This window comes from Theobroma cacao, chromosome 10 (genome assembly GCF_000208745.1).
Source record: "Theobroma cacao cultivar B97-61/B2 chromosome 10, Criollo_cocoa_genome_V2, whole genome shotgun sequence".
Classification (NCBI taxonomy): Eukaryota; Viridiplantae; Streptophyta; class Magnoliopsida; order Malvales; family Malvaceae; genus Theobroma; species Theobroma cacao.
The window spans coordinates 20,870,234-20,881,780 of NC_030859.1; the positions used below are offsets into that span (position 1 = coordinate 20,870,234).

Genomic DNA, 11,547 nt, shown 5'->3' on the forward strand with positions numbered 1-11,547 from the left:
TGACACTTGGCACTTAAACAAAATAATTTTTATAATTTTGTCAACAAATAATAACTGTTGGAAACAAGACAAAACACTTTTGTTAGAAATAGACAGAAACGAACAATGCCTATCTTCAATAGACACAATTGTGTCTATTGAAAACTGTCACAATTGCCTATAAATAAGACTCTCTTCTGAAAGAAAAAAGACACAGAACAAAAAGTAACAATTTCTCCTTCCTTTTTAATATTCTTTAAACTTTCTACTATATTGTTTTACTGTAAAAAATAATATAGAAGTCTAGGTAATCTTGGCATACATTAGTGGATGCTCAGTGAATTGATTTCGTCAGTGCAAAACACAATCAATCGCTGAACTTCATTGTATCCTCAAGATTTATCGTAAACAACTCTTTTGCACAGAATCAGTGGGGGTGAATAAAACTTGACAATGGCATTATTACAAGCCTTGAAGTCATTTTAATATTTTCCAGTTCGGTGTTCTAATAATCTTAAGGTTTTATTATATTTCAACAATAGTTCTTGCAAGTAAAATACTAAGAGAATTGGCTTCTGACTTTGTGAAATTGCACGAATTTGATGGTGGCAAATTTCTAAGATTGCAGAAGAAGATGCATTTCCTACTTTCAACATTGAAGTTGTGTATGTGCTGACAACACCAGGCCAGAAGAGAATGGAAATGAATCTATTGTTGCAACTAGAGAGAGGTAGAAATGAGACAATGCATATTATATGTGTAAGGGTCATATTTAGAATGATTTGATTGATTTGACACATACTAGAATGAGGCTACTACAAAAAAATTATAGAACAAACTAAAGGCAGGTGCATGACAGAAGATGTAAAGTTAGAAATTTATTGTCAATCACTTTAATCATTATCAAACGGTTGATGGACGTTTTGTTATTGAACAACTGCGTGAAATGAAAAATGCTCAATCAATTTAAGCAATATATATAAAATGAAAATAGATGAAACTATAGTTGTGTCCTTTATTATAGACAAACTTCTTCCATCATTGAAAGACTTTACTAAAAGTCTAAAGCACAAAAAAGAGGAAATAACTCTTAAGGCTTTAGCAAATCATCTTTGAATTGAAGAGGAATGTAAGAAACAAGAACAAGTTGCTGTTTTTGGTGAAGCGAAAACACATGTTGTGGATGAAGGATAAACTACTAAACTTACCAAAAAGAAGTTCAAATAGATAGCTAATGGTCCGAAATTCAAAAGAAAGAACTAAAAAACAAAATTCAAACTGATTTGGGATACAATCTCAAAGGGGAACTACATTATTCATAGACAATCAGTTTGCTATTTCAATTGCAAAGAATCCTCTGCAACTTAAGCGAACCAAGCATATCTGGGTTTAATTTCATTTAATTAAAGATGCTGTTAAAGTCAAAGAAGTAAATGTGATGCATTGTAGTATTGATGAACAGCTTGCCGACATTTTCAACAAATGCTTAAACAAGGAAAAATTCATTTTTCTAAGGTCTAAATTAGGGTGTGCAAGAGAAAACCCAAGGAAGTATGTTGAAAGGTTGGTTTTTGTTCCTGTATTGAAGCTGTAGTAGAATTCTTCAATAAAAGTTCACGCCATAAGCCAGTTTGAACGAAGAAGAAAGCTAAGCATGTGGGAACTACACTTGATTCATTTAATCAGTCTTTTACCATTTAGAGTTTTACTTTTTTACTTTACTGTTCTCGTTACTTTACCTTTCTATTTACTGAGTGTATTTTTTTCCTTTCTTAGGGATTTGCTGTAAATTCTCAGTACCTACACGTGTACTCCTTTAGGAAGGCTGTACAGATTCTTGACACAGGCATCGGTAATAACCGCTGCTTCCACACTTGTCAATAGCCGAATGGCAGCCCCATCATTGTAGATGGTGAAACTCTTGTTCACTCTCTCACTGTTTATCGATAATCATAATCATATATACTCACATAATTCAAGGCTTTAAGCAATCAGGAAAACTAAAAGCTATTATTTTCACTGTTTATGATCAACTGATCATAAAGCAGCTTTTCTAACAGTTACTAGACATATCACATATTGTAGTTTCTTATTACATTTTCCAGGCAAGAATCTTTCAATTGACTTTTCTGCAGTTGGTCCTGATCTCTCCAGAGCTTCCCGTGAGAGGCTTGATGTCGCCCATTTTGATCATAGATTTAGCAAAGGCCTTAAAAAATGCAGAAGTATCTGCGGCATACTCTTCTACCAGACAATCAGCAGAAGTGCCATTAAAGAGCTCCTGGTCAGAACGGAGGAGACCCTTCATCTTCAACAAGTTGTGGTAGTACAGGTTATCAAAACTAGTTGGAGTTTGAAAATCAAGGGGTTGATGCACATTATCCTTTCCAGATTTCGGGCACTTGCGTTGCAAGGACTTGGCGAATGAGGCATCAATGTTCGAGTCATTGTAGATGTGTGTCCGAAATGATGTGCACCTGGCCAGGCCAATAGTGTGTGAACCTGTCATTCAAAGATGAGCTATTAATTTGTTTTAAGTGGTATGCTCTAAATTACATGATTGATCAAAGAAAAGGATAGGTCATTTGGTTTTCTGTCAACATCCCCTTGATACACAATTAAGAGAATGTAATCATCATATTTGTATTGTTTATTAAATACAGTATCTGCCAACTTAGAGTCTCATTACCTGAAAGAGCCACCAAGTCTTCCAATGAGAGTCCTTGAGCAGCGAAGCTCAATAGGAGACCACTTATATTGAAAGTGGGTGCAGGAATTGAGTTGTTTGCAGCAGCCCTGCTAGCAGTTGTAGAATCCCTTCTCCCTAACTTAACTTCCCATGAAGGACCCCCTAGCTGCAAATGATAAAAAGACATTATTATAAATGATGAAACAACTGCAACCCAACCAAGCCAACTGCCCAGACTGGAAAAAGAAATCAATAACTTGCCGATAAAGTTCGTGCATTTTAAGAGACTGACCATGGCAGTCGAATCGCGCGCTGCAATGGCAAGAATATCAGCACAGGATACCACTCCAGGGCATGCTTTCTCTACTTTAGCTTTAATGTCATCAACCACATAAAATCCCCTGACCGAATTATTGTTAGGTGCTGCAGTCTTCTCCCCTATAAAGGTGGCAGTATCATCCAATAATAAAGATCCATCGCAGCCCTGCCCAATTTTCATTGTCCAAATTCACTATTAATTGATTAAAACAGCATGAGCCTAGAACAAAACCAAACTTATAAAAGTGAAACCACACTCACATTAACAAAGCAGTCATGGAAATGCAACCGGAGCAAAGATGCCCCCATGCGAGCTTCCTTCTTTATGGCAACTCTTACTCGTTCTTTAACAATAGACAACACTTCAGGGCAAGTGGACCTGTAGTAGTTTGGTGAGAGTTTGCCATGAGCTTCCACTGATGCACCAGAAACAGTAAGGATAAGCAGGACTAACAAGAAATAGCAAGCCATGGAACTCTTATAAGACCTTAGAAAGCCAAAAGGTTTTGTCTTCTTAAACTATACAAATTGCAATAGCACCTTTCAGCCTAATATAGCTTGATACCTTCATAAAAGACAAATCCTTCTTTATCTACTCAGAATTTAGTGATTGGTATTAACTAAAGAGTGCAGATACGTAGGTCCATACACAAACGTGAACACTAGTGTATATAGTAGTTAAATTTTTTACTGTTAATTTCGATTAGATTTTAGTTAACTCTTAAGTAATGGCAACTTGTTTCTTATAGGCTATGTTTGGCCTATATCAAGGGACCTAAACAAGGTTTAACAAGCTCATCAGATGACAAATCTTCTTTTAAACATTGTACCAAAGACCATTCCCACTAGTATTCGGGACGAAGCTTCCTTAGAAAGTTCATTTGTATACAAAAAGAGGCTACTTTTTTTTTTTCCTCAGCCAATCACAAGAGTTTTATTAATAACATTTCAAGACAGTACACGGGAAGCCTATGGGGTCCCCTGTGCAGAGAGTGCCTCCAAAATCACATGGAGTACCAAAATCACAAGGGTCCTCAACAGGGCTGGCTTTAGCATAAAGCCACCAAAGCCCTTGCTTTAGACCCCACAATTTTATGAACCCAATAATTTTATATAATATAATTAATTATATTAAAAATATATAAAAATTAAATTAATTAATAAAATATTTTTTAAATTAAATATCTATTAGATATTTATTTTTCTCACTTTCTACCTCCTATTAATTTTTAATTATTTATCTCACTTTCTCATTTATGTAAACGTCAAAATAATTAATAAAATTACATATATATTCTTTCATTTTTTCAATTACATGCCTAATATATCTCTATTTTTGGTCGGTTTTTAATTCCCATAATACTAATAATTCTCACTTATTTTTATTTATTTTTAATAAAATTAATATATTTTAAATGATCTTCAATTAATTATAATTTTTTTTAAATTTTAATTAAAAAGACCTCATTTAAATATTTAAACATTTTATGTTTTTAAAATTATTGAACCGCCTTGGTCCTCAAAGTTCCCACCTTAGGATAGCCTAATGGAAAGAAAACTCATTGGTTACACTTCCTATTCACTGAGGGTCGAGTAGAAGGCAAAGACTTCACATCATTATCTAAATAATTGCCCTTGTTTTTTCACCTTTGACGTTTCCACTAAGCCTACAAAAGAAGAAAAGCATCTACGTGCTCTCTGTATGGCAATGATGCCTTGGGGGGGGGGCATTTTTGTTAACAGAATTTTCTGCAAGTAAATTCCAACAGCAAATGAACTGGCGAAGCTGTTGATATTGAAATAATCACGGGAAAGCTTGGAAAGATCAGACTTCATGTCTGGTTTTTATCTCTTTTTGAGAGAACTGAAAGTCCCATCCACCAATAAAAAGTATGCAGGAATGTCCTACCCTGCTAGGCTGTACTATTAATACCACAGCTGTTGAAAGCAATATGCAAAAGAACATAAAACAAAATTGGGAAACTGACAAAGACTCGAACCAGTGTGGAAGCAAAACCTGGGAAAGAATCAAACTTACAGCCAGAGAGTTCATATCAAATGAGCTAGACTGCATTGGGTCAACAATATGAACAATTTTTGTTTAAAGAAACTTTTCTGGGTTTAGCCACCAAAGTTTAGCCTAGTTGATAAATAATTAGTACTACCACTTTTCACTTAAAATGACTTAGTTTTAAGCATTACTTGAATTCAAGGCAACTTAAGCACATAAGTTAAACTCACCCAAAATAGAAGTTTCTCTTTATTTATATCTCTTGAATCCCTTAAATAATGCTATTTAGCTCGGTAATGAAACAATTCAACGACTTATAAATGGTGTATAGAGAAAATCAGCCGACAAACGGTTTGATTGTTAATTATTTTTAATATCTTTCTTTCTTGACAGTCAAATCATTTCCAACATTTTTTTATTGTAGTAAATGTAAATTTAATAAATTAAAATATGCCCATAATTAAAAATTATTAAGTTAACATAATATCAGTGACGTTTATTTCACTCCCAATTTTCCTTTTTGTATTCAATGGATCATCAAGTACAATGTGATAACTACTACTGTAAGCGCCCCTCAAATGGCCAAAAAGAAAGCAATGGCTGCACATGCAGAAGCTACGTGTGAGAGTCACATCAATGCTACATTATGATCAATCACCAACTACTCATTATCAAGCTTTTGGATCCAATCCACCTTCCAGGCTACACTCGGCCCTTGCTGTTGGCATTTCACTGAGGGAAAATCCTTGTCATTACATAATTGTTTGTGGATTTATCTAAGGGTAACATACAAGTAGCAAAAAGCTTGAAAAATCAAGCCGTACTATTATTTTATTCTCGTTTTTGGGTACATGACAATCTGGAAGATCAAAGGCAATTGTGGCCAGCAAACAACTGGAACCCAAAACTAATATTTTATGCACCCAAAAAGGAGAACCCTGCACCCTTTTATGACAATTTACCTACTCCTTGGACCATAAGCAAAACGGGTTGGTGATGCCATAAATTTTTTTGTTTTCCCCCACTTTTTCTTTGATAGAAGCATGCAATCATTTCTCGTTTATACAACTGTTGGGTCACTAATCCAATGATGTTTTATGACCAATAAACATTTCCTTGATTCTTTTTGCCAATTGACACCGATGTTTAGTTTATAAAACATTTCCTTGATTCTTTTTGCCAATTGACACCGATGTTTAGTTTACTCATTAATATAAAAAATAAAGTTCGAAAATTTAATCACGCAAGTATGTTGATGATATTTTTTTCAAAGAGTTCTAAATTTGTATAGATTGCTACTTTAATGATAATCTTGTCTTCATAGACATCATTATTAATTGAAACATCAAGTCTTCATATCTCATTAATGTCACTTTGATCTAAAGATTGTGATCAGAAAGCTTTCTAGTTTTCTGTTGAAGGAGTAATGGAAGTTCAAATTGGTAGGGGCCAAACCATTAATTCTGGTTGAATATATGTAGGACTTGAAACTTGACTATTCAAAGAACTCAGATATAATGGAGTTCATCAAGTTTGTTCCCTAAGCATCACAAGCAAAATAGAAGATTTTTTATCCTGACGTTGGCTCAATGGGGTATCTGAATTAGTATCCACACAATTTTTTTAATAAAAAAGAAGATTCAAATCTAACTTTAAGTAAAAGACATCAAACAATTATATGCACATTTTGTATCTTTCTTTGTCAAAAATATAATAAAAGAAGAAAGGTTGCAAAGGGGAATATTCTTGGTAAGCTACTCCCCGTTTGAAAAGATTTCTTTTCTAACAAGATTACGATTGTGAGTAAGAAATTACAATCATAACTAGATGACTTTTTAATATATAGGACATATTTACTATACTTAATATATAAAAAAGTATAAACAAATCAACAAGTTAGCATATGCCTAAAAATGGGACTGGAAGGTTCATTGAAGATGTTGAATTTGAATATTGGGCAATAGGTGGAATTTTATGAGGTGAATAAATTATCCCTCAGTCCTCACTTAGCATATAACTGGCCCAAGTTATGTATAGGCACCATTACAAGGTCCAAGTTGTTGCCTACATAGTGGATCATCAAACTTGACCCAAATTTTTATGGTTTTGGTCCTTTTGGAGATCCATTGTATTATAGTCTTAGCCCAAGCAAGAAATTTGTGGATATGGGATAATCTTTTTTTTTAATTAATTGAAAAAATTATAATTAAATTAAAAGAAATTTCAAGTAAAAAATTAGTCTTGAGATTAGATGGACTAAAGTACATAGCTATATAGATATTCTTAAGAGAATCTCATATTTGCTTTTAATTAGGGTTTTTATTTGCCTAATATAAAAAAAGATAAGGGTTGTTAATTATGGTTCATTTGCTCCCAAACATGGGGTAGTTTTACGATAACTCTTTGATATAGAGTTATTTGGACTTAATTTTGATAGTAGTTTAGCTTAGTTCTTGTGGCAATGTATAGAAATTAGTCAATTTTATTCAAATTATTTTAAGTTAATTAAATTAGGTGAGTCAATTTAATCTTAGTTAATTTTATGTTTAATTTGGTGTTAATGTAATTAAGAGAGATTGTTATTAATTTATTTGTGCTTTTGTAAATGTTTAATAAAGGAAGACTTTTAAAGGAAGAAAGAGAGCAATTTCAAGGTGTATACTTTCACTACACATGTCTTGATATTTTGGCCATAACTATTTCTTCAGAACTCTAAATGAGATTATTTTTATACTATTAGTAAGCTAAGAGAAAAAGTTAGAACTTTAATATTTACTACTTCACCCAGTTCGACTTGGAAGATAGTCAAAAATCTTGTTGAAATTGAAACACTATAACAGTCTTAAAGCAATTATAATTTTTGAGAATTAATGGTGGAGGCCGTAACTCGGGCAGTCTAATGAGGAAATCTCGATTGAAATTGACTTCTTTCTTCACCGAACTTAGCCTAATTTCAAAGCCTTATAAAAACAACTCTTCAGAATACTTCAAAAAAAAAAACGAAACACCAAATTTAGAGCTAAGATTCAAGCCACAAAATCATTGAAAGATAAGTCCTATTGAAGTTGAGAAGAAATTGAGGGACTCAAGAAGATTGGGAGATAAAGATTTCAAATCTTGAAGTTCTTTATCTTTTTGTTATTCTTTGTTTTCTTGGTTTTTGTTTTTTATGATTAAACTTTATTTGTTGATGATATATGGCTTAATAGGTAACTAAATTATATATCTAAGATTATGATTGAACTCAATACGTAGTCTGATTTATTTATCTCTTTTTTGCTTATATTTGATAGTTTAAGTTGTTTATTTTATTTTGTTTTTAATACTTCTAATTCCCTGATCACGAATTAAATTCATTTAGAAATCTAATAAGTTAAACTTTGACGAAAGAGATTTAGGTAAACTTTGAATAGAATAGCTTATGATCAAAATATACTTAGTTGATTAGGTGGTTTGATTTGCATATAGGGTAGACATACATCTATAAGACATATGTAACCAAGATTAGAGCACAAACTTAATAAATCTTTCTTCAATTTAATTTGCATAAGTATATTCTAAGTTAATTAGGAGAGATATTTTTATAAGAAACTCGACAGAGACTTGTAAATAAATTAGGACTTTAGGTTAACAACTTAATCTATNCGACAGAGGTTTGTAAATAATTTAGGACTTTAGGTTAGCAATTTAATCTATTAAACTAAGTTAAGAGAGAGAGAGAGAGAGAGAGAGAGAGAGAGAGAGAGAGACAATAATTAGATGAAATACAGAAGGACATCATAATCTTAGATATAGTAGTCACTCAAATTTAATAAAGTAATTTTGTTGATAGATTTTAGATTAGTTTTAGTCATTAGTTTTAATTTTTCTTTTTAATAATTATGTTGTTTGAATAAGATTAAGGTGTGTTAATATTAATAGTTAACATTAATAATTAATTCAATTCTCCATTGAAATGACTTTTACTTTCTACGATATTACTTATTAATGATACGTGCACTTGCTGAGAAATCAACAAGAAGTTTTGGGAAAAAATAGAGAAGAACAAGGGTGGCTATGATTAAGTCAGATAGAGAAGAACACAAAAATAGAATTAAACAAGTAATTTTTTTCCCAATTGGGGAAAAAGCTATTCAAACCTTTATCTTTAAACATGAAAATCATGCATAAACTACTGAGTCAAATTAATGCTCGAATGCTAAACAAGTAAAAATTTGATAATATTATGTTAGTTAGAACACAAAACTGAAAATTTGAAAAAAAAAATGATGAGAGAGAGGGTGAGAGAAAGAAAGAGATTTTTTTGCTAGTAAGCATGGATGAGAAGGATCAATAATGAGTAATGGACGACAAGGGTTTTAGGGCTCAAGGTTTCATGAGAATTCTAAGTTTCAAAGGTGGAGACAGTCTTTGTTTAGTTTTTGTAAGTAATATTTTAATAGGTACATCAAGGGTAGACATAAAAAGAAGCTTTTGATCAGTTTGGGGTTGTTGAGGATGTCTTCATTCTGAACAGAGGTTGGAAGAAAGGGTTTAATTGTGCTTTTGTGAGGTATAAATCTAAAGGAGAAATGTATCTGTCTATTGTTAAAGGTGATGGTCTGTTACTGGTAAGGAGAAGAGTTAATGTGAACGAGGCGGATTGCAAAAACCAAATTATTGTGGATGATGGCCAAAGGCATGTAGACAAGTCTAGGAGGTGGAATCGTACTTACAAACAAGTGCTAGTTGAGAAGGAACTAGATAAATCCATAGAAAATGAGGGAAAGAAAAAAGAAAAAGCTGTTAAATATCAAAGAGTGTTACAAAAAAATGCAGTGCAATCGTCGATCATTAAGGTGGAATCACAAACCTTTATCCCAAAATCAAACTAGGAGTGGTTGGGAAAAAGTACGATTCGTTTTGTCCAAGAAAATGATGATTTAATTCATATTGAATCACAATATAAGGGAAAGGGTTTTGTGGTTCAAGTAAGGGCAATTGGGAGCTTGAGAGTTATTATAACTTTCTCTTCTCGAGAAGAAATTATGGTGATATTAAATGATTACTCTGATTAGTTGAATCAATGGTTTACAAAATTGGTTCCTTATGATCAAGGATTGGAACGAAAAGATTTAGTTTGTTGGGTAAAAATTGAGGAGGCTTCCATTTATTTGTGGCATCCTAATTTTTTTGAAGCATTGGATAATAAATGGGGACAATTTATCAAGATGGATCAACGTATAATTGACATGAAAAATTTTAATTATGAATTGATCTAAATTAGAGTCAAGAACATCCAACAAATTTCAAAATTCACTCGATTAAAGTGTGGCAGTGATAACTATGTTAGTCATGCCACGGTGGTGCAAGCGGTGGTTGTTAACCGATCTAGCCAAAAGAATGATAAGAAGGTGACTGAGAATAAAGGATGTTTGGTTATGATTGGAGAAACATCACAATTGGCAAACAATGTCATTCTTAAGAAATGTAAGGCAGTTAAAACTCATTTGAATTTGAATTCAAATCTTAAAGAGTTTGAATCGGACACTACTAGTGTTCTTACTAAGAGAATATTTTTGAAATTGGCAAAGGATTTGAGTAAGGCTGATGAAAATGAGTCCAATTCAATGATTATGGATAGAGATGGATTTAAATCTATTGTTAAGAATTCAAACAATGAATTTGAGCCGGACATGTGGTCTTTAATGTGCCTTGGAAAAATGCATAGAAAATTGGGAGTGGATTGTCAATTAAGGGAATTTTATGAATTAAATGACGTGGTCAATGGTGATTATGGGGTAAATGAGTCAGATTATGATGTATTTAAATGTCCAAATAAAAATGATAACTCGGTAATGAAGTAGGTTAATTTTACAATAAAACCATATGTTGACACGCAGACATTGAATGAGAGCATCAATTATATGGATCATGTGGATGATAGCTTCTCCTTACAGTCTAACTTGAATGATGAGCAGGAGCCATTGTCGATTAATCCCCTTACTATTGAGCCAAGTACATGGTCTAAAGAGAAGGAATATCTCATGGTCACGATGAAAGTGCGTGTGAAGAGTTCCTATCAAATGACACTGAGATGGGAGTAATGGAAATGATAATGGAAGAGAACTTGGTTAGAGACTAACTTGGATCGTTCCATGCATGGCGTAAGGGTTATAAAGGGTGATGATGGGGATATGATTTTAGAAGAAAATTTTGTGGTTAATAATGAGATCAAAAGTGGTAAGGGCTGACCTCATTGTAAGAAACAATCGAGCTCTAGAGTACAAAATTATGTTAGGGGATGGTTTTACGCAGTAGAGCTCGTTCAGCTAATGGTATTGAAATTGATACAAGAGACAAATATAGAAGGGAAGTAAAGGAAACATGGATGGTGACTGAAAAACTAGGTTTAGAATTCATCAATAATAAAGTTGATGTGGTTAAGATGGTAACAAATATTGAATAGGAGGAAAATGAGATTGGGTGCTGATAGATAATAGAGTGTGCACACGTGTGTGTGTGTGTGTGTGTGTGTGTGTGTGTGTGTGTGTGTGTGTTGTGTGTTGTT

The 11,547-nt window shown here is 32.8% G+C and overlaps 1 protein-coding gene across 1 annotated transcript; it reads right to left on the minus strand.

Moving 5' to 3' along the window:
* On the minus strand, nucleotides 1,927–3,549 carry LOC18587400 (peroxidase P7). Its single transcript, XM_007011153.2, has 4 exons — nucleotides 3,248–3,549; nucleotides 2,961–3,152; nucleotides 2,669–2,834; nucleotides 1,927–2,481 (listed from the first exon to the last, which is right to left on the minus strand). Exons 1-4 carry the CDS (start codon nucleotides 3,455–3,457, stop codon nucleotides 2,096–2,098), a joined length of 954 nt encoding a protein of 317 aa, XP_007011215.2. The 5' UTR covers nucleotides 3,458–3,549; the 3' UTR covers nucleotides 1,927–2,095.

Coding starts and splice junctions, on each gene's coding strand:
- LOC18587400 (XM_007011153.2), bottom strand. CDS start 3,457: ATGGCTTGCTATTTCTTGTTAGTCCTGCTTATCCTTACTGTTTCTGGT. Junction 3,153..3,247: donor TCCATGACTGCTTTGTTAAT/GTGAGTGTGGTT, acceptor AAAATTGGGCAG/GGCTGCGATGGATCTTTATT. Junction 2,482..2,668: donor AGACTTGGTGGCTCTTTCAG/GTAATGAGACTC, acceptor TTTGAATGACAG/GTTCACACACTATTGGCCTG.